Source organism: Xiphophorus hellerii, chromosome 9 (assembly GCF_003331165.1).
Source record: "Xiphophorus hellerii strain 12219 chromosome 9, Xiphophorus_hellerii-4.1, whole genome shotgun sequence".
Taxonomy (NCBI): Eukaryota; Metazoa; Chordata; class Actinopteri; order Cyprinodontiformes; family Poeciliidae; genus Xiphophorus; species Xiphophorus hellerii.
In genome coordinates this window covers 19,045,740-19,067,726 of record NC_045680.1, presented here as the reverse complement: position 1 = coordinate 19,067,726, position 21,987 = coordinate 19,045,740, and the positions used below count along the sequence as shown (strand labels likewise).

Below are 21,987 nucleotides of genomic sequence, written 5' to 3'. Positions count from 1 at the left end.
GGCAAATCAGCAACCTAACTGAAAATATGCTGAGATTTATCTGTAGCCATTGTGCTACAATATAACCTGGGTAACATCCAAAGTGATCTTTCTGCATCTTTATTGAGTAGAGTAAATTGTACACATTTATTCCCACTAAATATGGCTCAATTTATACACAGGCATATCACATGAGGAGTACATGTTTAGAACATTGTTACTCTGCATTTCGGAGGTGGTCTGTCTAGCTTAATCTTCAGACATTCAGTTTGGTTTGCTCCTGGCTGTTGACGTGACGGGGAACACTATGGTGAAATTGAAAAAGCTCTCTGAGGCCCTTGGGCACCAGATTTCAACAGCTTGTCGGTGTGGGATAGATTTTAAACAGCTCTCAAGAGAATATTTGGAAAAAACATTCCACCAATGGATGGCATTCAAATCAATTGCCAACACATCTGGATGTGGCCAAGTTCAGAGACAGGTAGATTGTCACAGGAAGCGTCTCATTAAAGTAATTTCAACCAAAGCGCTACCACACTAGCAAGTAAGGGGCAGGGTGTCCTACTTTTTCTCATTTGACAAACTTGTTGTATAAGTATATTTTGTTTCACATCAAAACACTGTTACATTTTGGTATTAAAGTGCAGATAAATCACTTTTGTTTCAAAAGATAAAAAAAGAAGATTAGGTACGTGACCATTTCTTAAAAATACAAAATATTTAAATAAGGTATCGTGTTGTTTTTTTTAAAATGATAGTAAATGAGAACAGACACTTGTGTAAACTCTATCACATATAAAAAGTGTATTTATTTGCATTATACATGTCATTTATGTGAAAATTCACTCTTATAAGACAATCTAAGATCAAACATTTTTGATTGCAATTTTAAATTAACGTTTTTTATCATTTTATCAATTGAATGAAATGAGCCATAATGATTATGTTTTTAATTACATGTGCTTTCTGTGGATAGAAAAATGTTAAACTATTTTGAATAGTTAGCTGAGCTTCCTGTACTGATTGATAACTAAGATAAATTTCAAATGTATGTATGAGTGCACTGAAATAATTTTTTTGTAAAGTGCCTCGTTGTTGTGGATTAGTACTATATAAACAAACTGAATTAAATTTAATTTTATACATTTTGCATAACAACCTGAGATTAAATGACTGTGAATTTACTAATTGTTGTCAGGTTGAATTGGGCTGATATTTTTTCCAAGGTTATCAGTTCAGATTTTTCTGGTAGCTCAAAAAGTTTGAGCTCCATGAAGCAAAGGACTGAACGCTTATAGCCAGCAAAAGTTCTCAAATTTTAATTTAACTTTGCTTTAACCAACCAAACTCATGAGCTAGCTGTGCATCTGACTGATTTTGAAGAAACTCATTTGCTCCCATCAGAGAAATGCGTCACCCTGTGTGCTATAATTTGTAAAGTTTGATCAGTTGGTCGGTCTGCAGAGAATTCATTTGATTTATTCAGCAATAAGTGAATCTAAAATGTAGTTTTTCTCAGCAGAAGATGGAGGAGTTACGCACAAATAAATAATATTAGATTATTGCTCAGTGTTTTGGCCTTACTAGGGTGACTGTGGCTCAGTGGGAAGAGTAGTGTTTGAGAGCTGTGGGTTTGATTCCAGCCTGCTCCTGAGTTCTGCCACATGTCAACGTGTCCCACTAGGCAAAGTACTTAACCTCAAGTTTCCTAATGACCTGTGTATTGGTTCATAAATATGCAGGCATGTTTGTAAGTGTGATTAATTTGGTAAAAAATGCTGGATCAGTTAGAGACATTTTTAAACTTGGCCGACATTTGTCAGTCAACCTCTCAGCGTCTCAGAGCGGAGGCCATGTTGGTATGAATTTGGTGCTGTTTTTCTCAGACATAGTTATTGTTAAATGTTTTACTAAAACACTTTACTGTAATATGAAACTTTCTCAAACTCCTCATCTGTTGAGAGACAACACACGTTTTCCAAAAGAACAAACAAACCTCTAAGAGACAGATTATTGTTAGAATAATCACCCGATTGCTTATGGTGAGTAGGGTTGTGTTTATAAAATGATGTCAAAATTCCTCAGGCACTCACAGTTTATTTTAGTGCAGAACCTTTATTTAGTTTCTTAATGGAGTATTCTTCTGATTTGTTATTCTCTCCCTTTTCCGCTGAGAGTCAGAGGAGGTCGACCTTTAAAGGCGAGGGAAAAGGAGGGCATGTGGTTGTCAAGACAACAGTCAGCCCCAGCCCTCAAAAAAAGTAGAGCTACGGGTAAAAAAGAAATACTGAAGGAAAGGAGGAGGAACAAGTGAAGTAATGAAGCTTAGCTGCACATCTCTAAATATAGTGCATCCTTAACACAGCTGTCAGTGCAGTGCAAACACACATTTTTGTTAGTTGGTCAAACTAATTATGCATAATTCCTGCAACGGAAAATCACTGCGATTTGGATCACATATTTATGCACTCCCTTCATTCTTCTTCAGCGGGGAAAAAAGGTTAGCATTTGTTTCAATGCGGCGCTTCACTTTTGGAGCCCTTCTCACTTCCTGACGGCCTAAAGTCTGTCAGTCTGCAATTTTCTGGTTTCTAGTCATGCCTTTATACTTCCTTTTTCTCCCCTCCAGAGATCTGTCTGCTGACCCGAGGCAGAAGGACAGCCAGTGTTCGAGCTGACACCTACTGCCGCTTGTACTCTCTCTCAGTGGACAATTTCAATGAAGTGCTGGAAGAGTATCCCATGATGAGGAGGGCCTTTGAGACAGTTGCCATCGACCGACTGGACAGGATAGGTAAGACCATCATGTTGTTGGACGAACAGAAGCAGTGGAAGACTTTAGCATTCATTTTGGTCAGCAGTAATTACAATACATAAGGTTGTTTAGTAAAGAAGTGTGAGTTCAAGGCTTTAAAACTATTTTTAAAAATATATGATTATGCACCTCATATTGACAATGCTAAAATGTATGTAATGAAAAAACAACTCTACAATAATCTAATGGGAAAATAAAAGTGAGTAGCAGTTTTTCTGTCTCTTCCTTTGACAAGAAATGCTTTACTTTGGAACCAATTTTAAAATGATACTAGGCTGATTTGGTGAGTTTACATTAATATTTAGATCTGAGTCCATGATACCAGCTATTTTTTGGTAGTTGTTAGATGAATTAAGTCTAGTTGTGTCTGAATGTGTCTGCTCAAACAAACCTTTGGTCAACAATTCTTTTACACAAATATAAAAAAAACAAGTAAGTTGATCTCATAAGATTGATTCATAAACTGCAGTGATGGGGAAAAAAAAGATATTTTTTATTTATGAGATGTCTGTTTCAAAAACACTGGTCTGTCTGACAACTGTGACAGCATTGCTGTCATGAAGTGTGGTGCGGGTTGGTGGTGAGGCAGACGCAGCGGACCCAGGTATGATGAATTTGCGGATTTAATGATGGAAACCAGTCAAAACAACGGACAGCAGGCACAGGGAAACACTGACGACACTGAAGCTAACATAGACGAAACATAGACGAGGACCCGACGAGGAACAAGGAACACAGGTGGAGTTAAATACACGGGAGGGTAATCACAGAGACGAGACACACCTGGGAACAATCAAGGGGAGGACAGGACAACGAAGAGACTTAAGGACACAAAAAACTCTAAATGAATACAGAAAACACAGATCCTGACAGTACCCCCCCCTCAAGGGCGGCTACCAGACGCCCAAAAAAAAAAAACACAACAAGGGTGGGCGGAGGGGCGCCGGATGGGGGGCCAGAGTCCAGAAAAAACAAAAACACAACAAGGGTGGGCGGAGGGGCGCTGGACGGGGGGCCAGAGTCCAGAAAAACAAAAAACAACCCACCATCGTGGGCGGAAACACAAGAAGGGCCAAGAGTCCAAAAACAAACAAAAAACTACCCACAGGGTGGGCGGAGGCGCGCCGGATGGGGGGCCAGAGTCCAGAAAAACAAAAAACAACCCACCATCGTGGGCGGAAACACAAGAAGGGCCAAGAGTCCAAAAACAAACAAAAAACTACCCACAGGGTGGGCGGAGGCAAAGGAGGCAGGAACCACGGAGGTGGTCCGGCGGTCGTCCGCGGCGGCGGGAACCACGGAGGCGGTCCGGCGGTCGTCCGCGGCGGCGGGAACCACGGAGGCGGTCCGGCGGCCGTCCGCGGCGCTGGAGGCGGGAACCACGGAGGCGGTCCGGCGGCCGTCCGCGGCGCTGGAGGCGGGAACCACGGAGGCGGTCCGGCGGCCGTCCGCGGCGCTGGAGGCGGGAACCACGGAGGCGGTCCGGCGGCCGTCCGCGGCGCTGGAGGCGGGAACCACGGAGGCGGTCCGGCGGCCGTCCGCGGCGCTGAAGGCGGGAACCACGGAGGCGGTCCGGCGGCCGTCCGCGGCGCTGGAGGCGGCGATGATGAGTCCCGGGGGCCGCCCACAGACGGCGACGACGAGCCCCCCGAGGCAGGGTCTCGGTCGGAGCACAGGGGGTCTCGGTCTCAGGTGGAACACTGGGGGTCTCGGTCTCGGGTGGAACACTGGGGGTCTCGGTCTCGGGTGGAACACTGGGGGTCTCGGTCAGAACGGATAGGGACTGGGTCTCGGTCGGAACACTGGGGGTCTCGGTCTCTGGAGGAACGCTGGGGGTCAGAGTCTCTGGAGGAACACTGGGGGTCTCTGGAGGAACGCAGAAGGTCAGGGTCTCTGGAGGAACGCAGAAGGTCAGGGTCTCAGGAGGAACGCAGGAGGTCAGGGTCTCAGGAGGAACGCAGGAGGTCAGGGTCTCAGGAGGAACGCAGGAGGTCAGGGTCTCAGGAGGAACGCAGAGGGTCTCGGGAGTCGGGGTCTCGGAGGGAACGTAGAGGGTCTCGGGAGTCGGGGTCTCGGAAGGAACGTAGAGGGTCTGGGTCTCGGTAGGAACACAGGGAGTCTCTGGAGGAACACAGGGAGTCTGAGTCGGAGCGCTGGGGGTCTGGGTCTCGGAAGGAACACTGGGAGTCTCGGAAGGAACACTGGGAGTCTCGGAAGGAACGCCGGCTGGAACGCCGGCTGATTCGGCCTCGGGTGCGCCGGCTGGAACGCCGGCTGATTCGGCCTCGGGTGCGCCGGCTGGAACGCCGGCTGATTCGGCCTCGGGTGCGCCGGCTGGAACGCCGGCTGACTCGGCCTCGGGTGCGCCGGAGCGAAGCCTTGGAACCGGCCGCGGAGGCGAGCCGCAGCGAAGCCTTGGAACCGGCCGCGGAGGCGAGCCGCAGCGAAGCCTTGGAACCGGCCGCGGAGGCGAGCCGCAGCGAAGCCTTGGAACCGGCCGCGGAGGCGAGCCGCAGCGAAGCCTTGGAACCGGCCGCGGGGGCGAGCCGCAGCGAAGCCTTGGAACCGGCCGCGGGGGCGAGCCGCAGCGAAGCCTTGGAACCGGCCGCGGGGGCGAGCCGCAGCGAAGCCTTGGAACCGGCCGCGGAGGCGAGCCGCAGCGAAGCCTTGGAACCGGCCGCGGAGGCGAGCCGCAGCGAAGCCTTGGAACCGGCCGCGGGGGCGAGCCGCAGCGAAGCCTTGGAACCGGCCGCGGGGGCGAGCCGCAGCGAAGCCTTGGAAACGGCTGCGGAGGTGAGCCGGAGCGAAGCCTGGGAAACGGCTGCGGGTCCGGAAAGCGACGAGGGGCCGGGTGCACCGGCGGCTCACGTCGTTGTCTCCGAGCGGGCAGCGGAGGTGGCGGCTCCGGAAAGCGACGAGGGGCCGGGTGCACCGGCGGCTCACGTCGCTGTCTCCGATATGGCAGCGGAGGTGACGGATCCGGAAGGCGACGAGGGGCCGGGTCCACCGGCGGCTCACGTCGCTGTCTCCGGGCTGACCGTGGAGGTGGCGGCTCCGGAAAGCGACGAGGGACCGGGTCTGCCGGCGGCTCACGTCGCTGTCTCCGAGCGGGCAGCGGAGGTGGCGGCTCCGGAAAGCGACGAGGGGCCGGCTCCACCGGCGGCTCAGGTCGCTGGCTTCCCGGACGGAGGTATCGACGGGGGCCGTATCCGGGGGGTGCCAACACCAGTCTTGTCCCCCGGAAAAGCTCCCGCTGCAGGTCGGCGAGGGCTTCCGCTAGCTCCCTCTCCTCCCTGCCGGATCTCCGCCTCCTTCCGCTCTGCTCTTTTGGAGGGAACCTCCTGAATGCAGCTGGGTCCATCATGAGCAGCCTCACCGTTCGGTCTGGTCGGGTCCTACTGTCATGAAGTGTGGTGCGGGTTGGTGGTGAGGCAGACGCAGCGGACCCAGGTATGATGAATTTGCGGATTTAATGATGGAAACCAGTCAAAACAACGGACAGCAGGCACAGGGAAACACTGACGACACTGAAGCTAACATAGACGAAACATAGACGAGGACCCGACGAGGAACAAGGAACACAGGTGGAGTTAAATACACGGGAGGGTAATCACAGAGACGAGACACACCTGGGAACAATCAAGGGGAGGACAGGACAACGAAGAGACTTAAGGACACAAAAAACTCTAAGTGAACACAGAAAACACAGATCCTGACAATTGCGGGAAGTGACACGTAAACATTCTTTGTTTATGTTGTCATGTCTCAATGCTTTCAGGGAATATTGCCCTCTAAAGTTAAAACACACACACGCCTACCCGCACACACACCCACACACACACACTCTGACACTCTGTTGTTATTTTTCTTCACAATGTGAACAACGTCTGCCCACGACCTTCTGGAGGTCAGCTGTGCTGCTGTTTGTCGCATGACCACATTTGACATGTGTACCAAAAGCTCCGCAGCCACCACCTGTCAGGTGTTGCCATAGCAGCCAAATTTTGTGCATGAGTACCCCATCAGTTTGACAGCTCACTTATTTGTGGAAAGACTGTTTCAAGGCATAACCAGCAGACAAACAGCTCTTCTAGGCTCCACACATGCATTTTGCGAGTTAATCAGTAGTCACACATGCTTTTCTTTTTTGTTTCATCAACAGTATCTTTAAATAAAGATAAATTAAGGGTTTGTCTAAAGGGGTGACTGTCTGATATATTGCTGATGCAATATGTGTCCTTCTATTTTAATGGTTACCAGAAACACTCACTCATAAGCTGCAGGCTGAGCCGAAGAAACTATTTTACAGTGGCGGAAAACTTGACGAGAAAGTGTTGTTGCGAAAGCAGTGGTTCAAAGATTGGGTTACACTGTAGGTTTCCATTAAATTCTAGAAATGAGGCAGCTTTGTCGAACCAACTCATTCAAAAGAGTCATAATCCTAGTTTTAATCAATTGTGGCATGAAAGAGTGCTTTATTTATAGAGCGCTTTTCACAGTCATACTCACAAAGCACTGTGTATCTAATTGTATTTCATCACTCCTCAGCAGAGGGCCTTTGCAGGCAAAGGACTACATTTTCTTTTTAATTTTAGTTTTCTAGGGTGTATGAACAGACATACTATCACAATAGCCTGGAGAAAAGCTGCTTTTTTATCACACCTTTGCACATCAACCTTGCATTTCAATGGCATATAGTGATACACAGCATTAACCAAGTAACACTTCAGCATAACCTCTTCATCTTTTACTATAGCTTACATAATTTGACCTCCAGCTATAAGGCAGGCTGCCAGAAACCTTTTAAAATATTAAGAAAATGTGGCATGAGTGCTGTTACTCGGATGCAACATATATATTTCACATATGATTTGCAGATTTTACTCAAGTTCAACAGAATTGTCACAGTGATGACCTAATGACGAGCTTACACAATTAAACAGGGATATCACCACATGCAGTAGCACCTATACATTTACATGACTGTATGGTGTAAGATTAAAAATGTATTGGTCTGACAGCAGGATTCGCACTGTAGCCAATTTTCTATAGGTGACAGTACACTATGTATGGATTCCTTTAGCTTTCGCTCCATATTTTAGAGAAGTCTGTAGCACTAAGGTTACATTTCATCACCTTCTTAAAGTAATGGCCTAAGAAAATTTTTTGCTAAAAGCTATTCTCTTGCCCAAGTTATCTTGAGGCAGTAAAAAAAGGGGGTGATTTGTTTTGCCAAAACGACTTTTAGCAAAAATTACATAGCCCATTATTTTAGGAAGATGACGATTTGTAAGCCATGAATTTTCAGTTTTCAGTCCATGCAATATGCCAGGCCGAAGAATTAAAATCATCATCTATCTTGCAGTGTTTTTTTCTCACAAAAAACATTTAGATCAGAGAAGAACAAAGCGTATTGACCTTGATGTTGTGCTAATATCTAACCTTTCTATTCAGTTTTCTAACACATTTTCTGCAAAGAGATCCAAGCTGACAGCCACCGACAACACATCATATGTGCTGCTGAAGCTCAACAACAAAACTCAATTCAAGTCTAGCTGATGTATGTTCTTATAGTAAATAAAATATGACAAATTTTAAATCATTGGGATGCAGCTAAGAAGGCTAACAAGTCAAAATGTACAAATCCCACCCTTTGTCCCAGCCATTCATCCCTCCCTCCTTCTTTCCACATTTTACAAGAAAGAAACGGATGAGGAAAAGATGGGTATGGGAATTGTTAGATGGATTAGTGTGGTGTCTGCAGTTATGCAAGTGCTGTGCAGTCCTGTTGTGGTGAAGAAAGAGCTAAGCCAAAAGGTGAAGCACTTAATTCACAGGCCAATCTACATCCCCTCCTTCATCTATGGTTACAAGTTCTGGGTAGTGACAGAAAGAGTGAGACCATGGATACAAGTGGCTTCCTCCGCATGGTGTCCAGGCTCTCCCTTAAAGACAGGGTGGGGAGCTTGGATATTTGAAGGGGACTTAGAGTAGAGACACCAAGAAGAGCCAGTAGAGGCGGCTCGAGTTTCTGGTCCCCTCCTGATGAGGGGCTCCAGCCACCTCCCACCAGGAGGACATCCTCAGGAAGACCTAGGGTACTATGTTTCTCGACTGACCTGGGAAGGCCTTGGGATTTTCCTGGAGGAGCTTCCCCAAATTACTTGGGACAGTGAAGTCTGGACTTTTCTGCTTAGGCTGCTGCCCCTCGGACCCAATCCTGGATTAAGTGAAACATAATAGATGGATGGATGGAAAATCTTCCTTTCATCTGAACCTGATTCTCCGTCTTAAGCAGCCAGCATGTTTAGTTTGAGTGCTTCGTCTCACCACCTTTCCTCAGTTCTAAAAGCATCATTTTCACTAAGCACCTGGCCTTCTTGTTAAGAAGAGAGTGAAAGCTCTTTTTTCATCTCCATCACACTTTGTACTTGTTAATTGACAGGAAACTCAGACACATTCATCTCTAACACACATCTCAGTAAATTGGCAGTGTCTTGGTTAGTTCCTATTATCCTTTTATCTTAATTGCCACAGCTGCGGCTTGACCCTGTCGGAACCTCTGCTCGAACTCACACCTGCTTTCACGAATTTAATTGGTAGAGCTTTGTAGGCAGCTCAGCAAGGAACTCATTCCACAATCACCTGCTTTCATTTTGATCAAAACCAAACTTAAATTTGACATTTATTGAGGCCCCAGTTGGGTTGTTGAAGGTTCATGACCGACTCTTGTGTGTTTAGTGGAAGCCTAAATTAGTGGTTCCCAAATGTGCCGTTCTGCTTCTGTTCCACAAATGACAGTAGAAAATACTAGTTACCCCCACTCTTTGTTGACTCTGTAATTAGTAAGTAAATGGTACAATTTCTATATAAGAAAGCATTAACAGCCTAGGTATTGGTTACTTTTATCTATTGTGGGATAATTTTAGTTAAAAATATAATCTACAGACAAGTTAACATTTACCAATAACAATTTTTTAAATGTAATTTAATGTAATTTCTGAAGAGGATCTTTAGATCCAATACTCATTCATTTGTGATCCCAAACTTTGCGTGCCTAGGTTGCTTCAAGATAAAAGACTTCTTGGTGTCTTTTGTTTTGAGTTTTCTCCACCCCCTCTATAAATACTTCATGCTTTGTTTATTTATTACTGTTTCAGAGGACATTTTTAACATCCCCCTGTTGGCAATGCTACTGTACCTATCTGTTACACAGCATCGCATGTCTTGAATTTTATAGTGATGCTATAAATATCTGCTACTGTTAGGCCATCTACTATAACAGTTGCCAAAGGTTGACTTAAGGAATGAAATCTGCTGTCCATCTGCCTCAAAATTCATGCCTTTGCACCCAACTGTATGACTAATTTTGTATCTGTTGCCCTGTGCATAATTATCTTGGTCCTTTAAATTTTCCTGTGCATCAGGCCACCTCAGGAATCTAGAAGCTGATCAACACCATGTCCAAAGGGGTTGGACTTAGTTTCTATTTCAGTAGGCTCCAGTTTGCATAGAAACATGAAACAGGCTTTAGATATGAAGATTTCAAGGTTAAATTCACATATCTTCCCATCCTGGCCCTATAAAAATACTTTTAGAATGGCAACTGCTTTGTATCATGGACTTTACTTTGGTGTTGCACCTTCATGACACTCCTACAATGTATTTCCATGCTACAATGATGTAGGCTAATGTTCTCTTCTGTTGCAACACAAAATAAATTTCAACTACACATAAATATTCTGTGTTCATGTCTTGCAGGCAAGAAGAACTCGATCCTGATGCACAAAGTTCAGCATGATCTCAACTCTGGTGTTTTCAACAACCATGAGAATGAGATGATTCAGGAGATAGTCAAATATGATCGGGAGATGGTTCAGCAAGTGGATGTACCACGGCCACGGGCAATGTCCTTGACCCCTCCGCTCCCCGGCGGGATCTTTTCTCCTCCTGGTTCCTCCACTCAGCCTCGAGACTCGGCAATCGCCACCCTGCAGCAAGCTGTGGCGATGAATTTTTGTAACCCCATGCAAGGAAACTCAGTGGGAGCAGGGCCCTTGCAGTCTCCTAGGATGGTGAGGAGATTCCAGGTGATGCAGAGTGTATCCAGCCCAGTCTCTGCTTCTCCACTCCAGTCACAACTCCTTGCCTCCGGTGCCTTTGCTCCAGTCTTGGCCAGTCCCCCTATTCAGAGTCCACTGGCTGCTGGAGGACGATCATTCCAGTACGGATCCAGTGCGCTGACTGGTCCGATATCAGGCTCCCAGCTATCTCTAGTTCAGCAGCACATATCCAGTCCTGCACACCGGCCCAACATGCATAAGAGCACCCATTCTTTGCACCTGGGCAGCCTGAGCCAAGATGTCAGGGCCCTGTCAGCATCTCAGCCCTCACTGCCTCATGAGGGGGTGCAACCAGCTGTCCCCAGTCCACCCCAGTCAATACAAGTTTCTTCCACTTCTATTGGACCCCCTCAGACGCCAATAGGCCCCTCAAGCATTCGGAGTGCAGTACCTCATAGGGTAGTACTCCCCCACCAAATGTCAGTGGGGGCCTTCCCTGTAGCATCTTTGCCTGGTTCTGCGCATGGTTTTGCAGCAGGGGTGGCAGTGGGTAGCATGGGAACAGGTCAGGGGGACACACTACCACCTAAAAAGGACTCAATAGCAAGCCTTCCAGAGACAGACCACATGAAGGTGAGATCTAGGCTATCCTCAAACTTGTGATCTTAATCAAACTGTTCTAGGGGGAGTGACTGAACGAGGAACACGATCACAGGAACACGTTCCTCTTTTTCCAAGTTTGACTATCTGAATGTATGAATGTTGAGCGAGCAGGCAGCATCCAAAATATATGAATCTAATGACATTTGATTCTACAACACTGAGATGTTTCTACTCACAGGTGTAGTTGCACAGATAAGTAAAAGTAAAGTAGCATATTTCACATCATAGCTAACAATATATTCTTCAGTGTCCTCCCATTCTTCTCATACAATGTAAGTCAGATGGTTTAAAACTGTTATTCAGGGAACTGCTTTAGATATCAGACGTTGGAACTTAATTTGTGATTATTTACTGTAACTTCGTAATGTGCCAGAGCTCCTTTTAAACTGTTAAACTTTTTTGCTTCATTGTCCCTTTCAAGATATCTTATCGACTTATTGGGAAGCAAAAATAACAAAAAAAAGAGACAGTTTTTGACTACCTTACGACAACGGTAAAAGCCATACTTCAGGTAAAATATTATGATTGGACTGCTGACAGTATTAAGAAAATTATAATTTTACCGGCATTTCTACTAGCAGAGAAACTGTAATACACAAAACCCCCAAGACTCTTAAAAGCATAGTTTGGTTTTCAGTAGATGGCTATCAGAGAAAATTTAGATTGAAGAAGTAACCATACACAGGAAGAACTGTTCCTTAGGCTCCATTCACACCAGATTGAGACTGACTTATGGCCTCCAGACCCTCTATGACTATTAGAAGGTTGCTGAGTCGGGTAAAATCTCAATTTCAGTAGGCAGTGGTAATCCTGCTGTGCATTTAGTACTCATCAATAATTCTCATCAAATATGATTTTTGTTTTCTTGCAAACCTACAGCCACAGGTGTCACATCTTCTCTAAGGAGTTTCTTATCAGTCTATAAAATTAGTGCGTAAATATTTGACACCATCAGTTTCAATCGTACTATGGTTTTCTGAATCCTTTGTACTGCTGGCATCCCGAGTAATAATGCTAACTGGGTGCAACGCTGTACATACTGGTAACTCTCTTTAATGTTATGGTGTGGGCTTAATCTGGAGTGATATGATGTCATCATATCAATTATAACATGGTATAATCGTTTTGATAAGGTAAAGACTACTCTTAAACTCTTCATGTAACCCCACTATGACAGAACCAAACTATTCAGTTAAGATCACGGGGGTGTCATAATCCATACTGAAATTACAGTGGTGGGATGAATGTGGGTTTTTTTCCCCAAATAATTGATTTGTGCTCTAGTTATCCCCATGTTTGTTCACTTTATGGTTCATAAATCTAACGAGGGTGAGTTTTCAACCCTACATCACTATGCACCTCTGTTTTGTTTTTAAAGAAACATTTAATGGTTCAACAACACCTTTTCAACCACATGGAAATTCCTACTAGTAGCCAAAAATGTAAATTATGCAAAGTTCAACAACTGGCTGATCTTTTTTTTTTTTAAATAAAAAAAATATATATGTTAAACTGTAACTTACTAGCCATGGTGAGAAAAGAATTATTGACAACAAAGAAACATGCTTATATCTGCTGGATGTATCCAAAACGTTAAACAAACAAAGTTTGCTTTGGGCCTCTGCACCGACTAATCAGACTCAAATGCATCCCAGGAAGCAGTTCTTATTGCCCAGACTTGAACTGTGATTCACTGCCATTTACAAACTAGAAACTTATTACAAGTTCAATTGTAAACTCAGGCCCCTATTATTGCAATGTAAATTCATTCTTTTCTAATACTGAGTTTTCACTTGCCTTTAGTGGCCGTTTAGGCGATGCATCTCTATGCCAAAGTCAATTCTGACAAATAATGAATCTCCTGTTACCGCCACAATTTAGATAAACAGCCAAGGACAGCGCCGATCCTTCGCAGGACGTATATTGCAGTGTGCCTCTGTCATTGATGCCTCGGTAAGAAATCATCGAATGCCACTGATTTGTGTCCAAAAGCATTAGGAAGAAGACCCTTTTCTCCTGGACCTGACATTCTATTCACCTCAGCTCACGATTGGCTGAATCATTACAGGGTAATGAGAGTGGAAAATGGAATCCCTCAGGCCTGTTTGGGTCCGTTATTATCATCCTTCAGCTGGATTTTATTATACTGTGCCAATGATGAGTTCCTCTCCTATGATCATTTTTGCATTTGCGTCCTGTTTAGTCTGTGTTCTTGCACAGTCATCCACCTTGGGAGTTTCAAATTGGACAAAAAAAGTAGACGGTTTTAAAGTTTTTTTTTTTAAGATCTATTGTGTTTTTTTGTCTTGTGATTAAATTATGCCCACAGGAACTCATTTGGGTACTCCAAAGTAATTAATACAGGCTTGTTATGAGAATTGTGCTTATTTTACACTGTGTCCAGGGGCCATGGTCCTGGGATAGAAGACGCAGTTAGTGACCAAATTAGTTTTGGACCCATAACCAAGACAAGAGCAATGGTGCAGGAAAAAAAAAAAAAAAACTAAAACAGGACTTACCATATAGCAATAGTAGTTCATGTATACATTCACTGAGCACCTTTTTGGGCACATCTGTTCATTTGCTTTCTTCCATAAATAAGTCAGGCAAAGACTTGGCAGCATTTCAATGCAATTAGAAATCTAGTTGGCTTCAATACGACTTGAGTTCAAACCAATAACTTGCAAAGGGGGAGATGGTTTAAATAACTTTGGATTTACCATAGATGTTGGTGCCAGATGGGCCAGAAACTGATGATCTACAGGGACTCACAACTATCTTTGGGATTTCCAGTGACTAGTCTAGTTGTGTAGAAGAAACTCAACCTTTAAGGTTGAAACTGGTGCGTATGTTTTCTTGGCACATTTTGGACAACTTAGTGCCAATTGAGCATTGTAGAACACCACAATCCCCCTGAGTAGTGTCACTAACCACCTCTTTCCCTTATGGTGGCAGTGTAGCCATCTTCTGTACCATGTCATAAAGCTCAATCTCAAACTCATTTTTTAGACACTGTTCACTGCGGTGAACACATTTGAGATGTAGTGGATTGAGATATTTTAACTAAATGTTCAGCCAACAAATCTGCAGCAACTTTTGATCTGTCATTCCAAAAGGTACCAAGACCTTGGAGAGATGTTCCTGACACCTGGTTGAATCTATGCTACTAAAGAATTAAGACAGATCTGAGGGCGAAAACAGGGCTGGAACTAGAACTAGCCTGGTGTACCTAATAAAGTGGCCAGTGAATGTAACTTCAGAGAACCATCACAGAGCTCCGGATATTGTACGTATTTTTTGACCAATAAAAACACAATAATTTTCATGAAACCCATCAGTTTAGAATTAAAGCAAAGCTACAAATGATGCAGCGTTTGTACACAAAACTCGCCTGACAGATCAGATATCAGAACATTAAATGAATCCAGTCAATTCCTATGAATGTGACATTTGTGACAACAAGCAATAATAAAGACTGAGTGGTAATCTTATGCAGATGATACTCAATTCTACTTTAGTCTGTGGAGATGTAACATTTTTAACCTTACACTGGTTTTTGAAACTTTACTGAACATTTTGTGTTCGCTGTTTCTTTTTGTAAGCAGATAACTCAGTTTAGACCACCATCCTTACTATGAATAACTTGACTAATATGGTTATTCCTATGTGTAAACATAGCTTGCATCATGTAAACGAGACTATTTATTTATGTAACCTGGTTCACTATTATTGTAGACCTATTAAAAAAGGACATGTTGAAATAATTATTGTTTTACTCTGACAGAAAGCATATTATGATCTGGACGAACTGACCAATCTTAAAAATTAAAGCAAAAGGAAATGAGTTGACATGACAAAAGATGTATGACTTTGTTTTCTATACTTGTTTGCATTCCCACCAGGAGTTTGTGTAAAAGTTGTTTATCTGTCTGGTTTTCGTACCTCAGTTCAGTTTAGAAACTTCTTTGGCACACTGACTCTCGGATTTCCCCCAAAATTTTGGAAATGTTTTGTTCAATATCTTTTTTCTCTTTTTGCAACTTTGCAAACATATTTAGTGTTATATAAATGTTAACAGAAACTCAGCTGTTCGACCCACAGGGCATCAGTACAGATAACATCTGTGTTATGCACACTTTCACACATGGCTGCAGTAGCATTTTGACATCTGCATTTGCAAAGCTGTGGACTTTGTTGCATGATTCTGAGTATTTCTACTTTTTTTAAAATCATAAATTCCAACTTTCACCTTTAAAATATTAATATAAACCTTTCCATCCATTTAGATTTTTTATGATCAGTGAACACTGAATTCCTCATATTGACCAATAACATCGGTCAAAAAAATACATAATGCAATTTTGTACTTATTCAAAATCAAACTTTATGTACCTATATCTCCTCTGTGACATCCCTGCTTTCTTTATGCATTTGCAGAGCAGAGTTGTAACTCTCCTCAAATGAAATTGCAACACCTCTCAGCAAAATATTGATCCACCTATTATAAATCCATAAATAAACCCAATCAATATTGCATTGCTACAAACAAACAAAAGCCTTGGTGAAATAAGTCATTAGCAGGGAATATTTTTGACTTTAACCCCAGCTTTTCTTTTTTCCATATTTTTTTTAAATTCTGTCAATCACAGAAATGTAAACAAATGAGTTACATTTTAATATTTTACTTTCCTTTTCAGTTATTACTTTTTGGCTATCATGTATTAAATAAAAGCACTGAAGCTTAAGTTGGCTTTCCTAATGGAAGCAAAATTTCCAGTGAGAGCATTTCATGGTGAATGCCTCTGCTTTTTGACAGTCATGATGTTATTGCTTTACTTTCACAGCCAGAATTTAATATCTGCTTCTTCAATCTTTGAGACCAGCACTTCATCGTGTTAGAATAGCATCTGTTATGGTGAAATACCGCCTTTATTACATTTTAAGTTTTAAATGTCATACAAAAAAGAATAATGATATGTTTGTCCATCCATTTAGGCCATTTTACATCATCTGTCTTGGCCCCATCCTGCTACTTGGAAATATCAATAATTTACGAGGAACCTATTCTGCCTTCCTGACAGCGACGGTTGTATCGACTACACTCTCTTCTGCCTCTCTGGTTACACATTAGTCTTAATATGCAACTTTGCATGAATCTATGTTTGGGCAGAGGTTTAGCAGAGTCATCTCAAAAACAATTAAATGCACGGGGACGTTGAAGGGATGTTCAATATTTTGGTGGATGGTATGCAGTTCAGAGTTTTTTAGTAGACAAATTCTCTCTGAATCATCTTCTTGTGGTAACACAGGTTTTGATATGATGCTAAAGTCGGTTGTTTGTTGGGCCAAGACAAAATGCACAGCATTGTCTTAAGATTTCCCCTCTTGGTCCGTGATCCGTAACAAAAAAAACAACAACTTTTCACTTGAATAATGCAATGAATAAGTTTAACAGCTGCAGCTACTTGTAACTTATCAGAATCAGCATTACAAGGTCTCGGCTTTGATTTGTTTAGTTGACAAAGTCGATAGTGTGAGAAAGGTAAAACCTGGTGTCGGTTTAAGTCACTGAAGCGTCGCTCTACCAGCTGTGCGTTGGATGGCTGTTAATCAAGGCATCACTACCTGTCAGTCAGAATAAAGGTCAGAGCAGCTCACACTGATGTGCACGCGCACACACCTGCCAACACTGCATCACCTGTCTCTGTTTCCCCCACTGCGTTGCCTCCTGCTTCCTCTCCCCTGCCGTCGGAGAGCTCTGGCCCAGTTCTCCCCCCCTCCAGGTCTGTCTGTACACTCCGCTCCCGCCTGCAAGTGCTGCTGAGTGCAGGGCTCTCTCGACACCACCGGGGCAGCAGATAGGCCGGGAGAGCCCAGGAGCCTGGCAGGAGAATCAAAGTCCTCTCGGTGAGAGTGAGTGGTGCAGCTATCGCAGAGTGGCTTCCATCTCTGGCATGTCTGGCAGATAGCGGCTAACACTTGCGTTCACTTTCTGATGGTGCTGCCGCTGGAATAAAGAGCTTCCCGAAAGCCCCACACACGCTGCTTTGTGCTGCGAGACAATACCTCTGCAGTGGAGGCAGGCAGCGCTGACTGAGTGACACAAGAGTGCTGGTAAAAAGTGTTTGGTCTCTTAAGGGTGAGTTATTGTCGCGCTTTCGAAAGTTTGTGTCGAGCGCGCGTGAGCCAGCAAGAGGCGTGGTGTTTAATAGTTGACGCGAACTTTGGTGCCGTTGTTCTGAAAATGAGCCTCCATAGAGGGATTATATGAAGTCTGGGTGAAAGGTGGGTCGCACAATCTTGGCTGAATTATAAAGATTCAGATTCGCACAATTAGGCGCCGTGACTGCGCGAGGCAAACGCGTTTGGCGCGCGCCCCCTTCGCGCCTGCCTCTATGCGTCAAACTATAAAACCTGATGAGGGGTTTTGTTCTGTTTTTGTTTCAGTCACACATATGCTACTATAGGACACAGACAACTTGGGTGAATATGAAATACTGTTTTCAAATGATCACTTCATATATTGAGGGGAAAGCCTGTCCCAACAAACCAGGCCTATTGTGGAAAAAAAGGTATAAATATTTTCTCCTAAATCTAAACTGCATGTGTATGGCATCGGTAAATGCCATCGAGCATTAATTTGAAATAACTACGAATGACTTTTAGATTACGGTTAAGCAATTTTGACCCAATTTTATTGCAGAATTGTTTTAATTCAGTCACATTGAAGGGCTTCCACGCCTGAACGGCCTTTTTAAGGTCATGCCACATGAGCTAAGCCACTTTAAAATCCTCACTTAGATTTTTTTGAGTTATTCAGAGGTGGACTTGCTGGTGTGGTTTTGAGCACAGTATCGCTGCAAAGCCCAAGTGTTCTTGAGAATAAGTCCATGAAGTGATTGCAAGTGAGTCACCGCCAGGATTTTCTCGCAAAGAGGAGAATTCGTCGTTCCATCGGGTCGTCTCGGTCCAGTAAAGCACGCCAGACCATCACACCATCTTTTCTGACAGTGTGTTTGACACCAAATGTGACCAGGATCACAGCTTCCAAAAGGGTTCTCTTTTGTCTTATCTGTCCACAGAATATTTTACCTAAGGTCTTGAGAGTCATAAAGATTTTTTTTTTTTTTTTTTTCAAAGATTGAGATGTAAGATGTTTCGAGTTTCTTTCGGCCAGCATTGATTTTTGCCTTGAAATTCACCCGTGGATACCCAGTCTCTTTCTAATTATTGAATCATGAACACGAACATTAACTGGAGTGAGGCCTGGATTGTTTTACATGTCCTTCCTGGATGAAATATCTCTTGGAGATATTTTGACAGGTTAGGAAGGTACAGCACTTCTCCATGTTTTCTCTATTTGTTGTTAACTCTCACCATGGTTCCCTGTATCCTCAAAGCTTTAGAAATGGCTTTGTTGCCATTTTCAGACTTCTAGATGCCAATGACTTAGTTTCTTATCTGTTCCTTTCTATGATCAAGGTATGATGTGTTGCTCTTGAGACCGTTTTAGTCTGCTTCATGTCAGAAAGTTCTATTTGATGGGTTTGTTGATTCTACTCAACCAAAAGGAAAAAGAAAACAAAGTAAAGGTGTTTTTCTAAGTTGTAACTTAGTTATTTCTCTCATCTAGTATTTCTTTTTGTGGTCATAGTTGGCAGTAGATTATCGCTGCATGCTTTGAGTGTGAGACAGGGAAACACCATCATCACGTTCTTACTTTATCACCAACGCAGACCCTCACACTCCTGACCAATTTAGAGTCCTCCACTTGACTCACATCCAGCTTCATGCCAGCAGAAAGTCAAGCAGTCAAGCATAGTAACTTCAAACAGCCTGGCAGCTCTTTTCCTATAGAAAGACAGGCTACAGGTAAAAAAAAAAACCAACAAAAAAAGCATCCACTATTTTAAAGAGTGTAAGGGCATCAGAAATAAGTTGTTACATGGTGTCTGAGTCAAACAGTGGTATGAAATAACCATTAAACCTTAATAAGCAATTAAAATAGCTGCCATTTTTTTCTTTTTAAAGTACAGAAAAAATAATCTGGTATCTTGGAGGTGAATCTCCTTAACTGGAGATATTTTGACAGACCAAAGTTCTGGCCAGAAAGTCCAGCATTTACAGTATAAATAGCAAAACAAGGCACATTTACTCTTAATAGGTTTGTTATGTGTATTGATAATAGTTAAACATGTCTAAATGTGGAATTAATTTGTCGCCAAATAAGAGTATTAAAATTAAAGGATGGAATTTGTGTTAAATTTTCAGAATAAAATTGCCACTACAATAAAACAAACGTAAAGTATGCATTGAATAAGTTATTCATGGAGCTGTTGTGTGCAAGCCTCATAATACTTTCAGTTGGTCATTCAAAGCCCTAAACTTTAAATCAGTTAATATAATTAAAACAAAAAGCTCACATTTCAGTCATAAAAATTGACATATATTTTTTAAAATACTGTTATTTGAGGAAAGATCATTAGGCTGCATTCTCCTGAAGTCTCATGACCCGTCAAGCTAAATCGTAGCTGCACTTTGCGCCAGAGATTCCCTCAGCCGATCAGCTGCAGGCTAAACCAAACACCATCGACTCCCAACAAAAACCAGATGTGCTGCTTTCACACCTGACCTCTTCTTTCGCACCAACCTGCTCCTGGTTCGGCTATTTCAAGTACTGCAGCAGGTTTTTCAGCTGATCGACAGTCACCAGTTAACTTTCCGTCACGTGTGAGCCACAATAAGACCCCAGCATCTCTGCGTCCGTCCAGGAGCGAGGTTGGAGTGTTGAGGTCGGGTCACGGTATGAAATGTGATGCATGTTGAGCGCGTGTGGTACAAGAGAGAGGTCAGACCTTGAAAGCTAGCTGAGAAAAGAGGCGTGCATAGCAGAAGGAGACCTTGGCTTACAATAGCATGAAAATAATTAATTTGTTCATGAAGGCAAAAAAGAAGGGAAGTAAAAAAACAACAAACTGAGGATACAAATTGATTGACTCTCCTTTTAAGATATCGAGGTAGCTGCGGTCTTTTTTGTGAGGTTATTGTTCATGTAATTAATATCTAAACTTTTCAGATTAATACTGTGACATGACATGTAAATCAATGCAGTACGTTGTAACAGTATTCCCCCATGTTGAACTTTTCCCCACTTCGTCACTCTACAACGCAATTGTAATTAACTGTTAGTGGTGGTGCTACCACCTTATTTGCCTAAAGTGATGATGATTGTTTTCTGCCACACAGCATTTTGCAACTCGTCGCAATCGATTTTAGTGGGGTTTAGTGAGGGCGGCTGAATCAAAATGAAAGGCACACTTTTCTAGATTTTTATTTATAAATAATTTGGAACCTATGTCACAGAAAGTCCTAATGAAATTGAAGCTTGTGGTCATAAGGTGGCAAAACGTAAAAGAAAGTTTAGAGGTTATGAAATGGACTTTGTGTTACATCTGACTGAATGAAAGACTAAATTCAATCTTATTGACTGAATTGTTGCTTTCAAAGCATATTAAGAATAGAGCTCTATTAAATAGCCTCTTTGAACCTGTAGGTCTGTTTTTAACTTAGGAAAAAAAAATCTTGCATCTCTTGTTACAATTGTCTGAGACTCCTTAAAAACAAAACAAATATCTGCATTCAAGTTTAGTGTGGAATTTAAATAAGGGGAGGACCGATTTATCGGCTCAGATTTTCTTCATTTTGAGAGGTTGGTGATCCAATCTAATCCACAGATCTCATCTACCTTGGCAGGTTAAATAAGATCTACCTTGGCAGACTTCCAAGGTAATCAACCACTCTCGTCTTTTGCTCTGCTGTGAGAGAGGTTTGACCGACAGACCAATCGGCATCGACGCTACTTCTAGTTCCAGTCTTACTTCTTCCAGACGAACCTAAAATAGTACGGTGCTTGAAGTTACTAAGACCTATCAAACACCAGCATCAGCCAAAAGAAAAGGCAGCTCAGGGCATCTATCACTGTTGACTCAATCCAGCAGGTGAGGTGACAGATAATTTGGACCAGAATAAAAAAAACAACTAATCAAAGTCAAATATCCCATGTGCATCATAAAATATGAAGAGCCTCTCCGTAAGCACGCCAGCATGCAAATATGACAAAAAAAAACAAACAAAAAAAACCTCCACAGCGTAATCAACACACTACAAGATCATTTCCATTTCATTACATTGTCACAGGAGCCGGCTTTCTTTGGCGGCGCGGCTGCCTTCGCCTTTGAACGCCGGCAGCACCTTTTGTCTGAAAGTGCTGTAACGTTTGCAGTAATAATCAGATAAGCACTCATGCTATTTTTACATCCAGATATGGTTCTGGCCCAGAGAAATAACATCTGAGTTGATTAGTGATGCCTTGAAAGCCTTTGTGGCACATCAAAAAGGGGAGGCCTTCATCTCTCACAGTGATATTTAAATATATCACTAAATATCTCTCATTCATCCTGCTTAAGG

At 43.1% G+C, this 21,987-nt stretch overlaps 1 protein-coding gene across 1 annotated transcript in view; it reads left to right on the top strand.

The window, feature by feature from the left end:
- The window catches only part of hcn2b (hyperpolarization activated cyclic nucleotide-gated potassium channel 2b), a 55,388-nt gene extending 33,732 nt beyond the window's left edge, over window positions 1-21,656 (top strand). Inside the window, exons 7-8 of the mRNA XM_032572491.1 lie at window positions 2,609-2,773; window positions 10,556-21,656. Coding sequence (XP_032428382.1) covers window positions 2,609-2,773; window positions 10,556-11,520 — 1,130 coding nt within the window. The 3' untranslated portion in view covers window positions 11,521-21,656. The remainder of the gene's footprint in view (window positions 1-2,608; window positions 2,774-10,555) is intronic.
- Window positions 21,657-21,987: the final 331 nt, after the last annotated feature.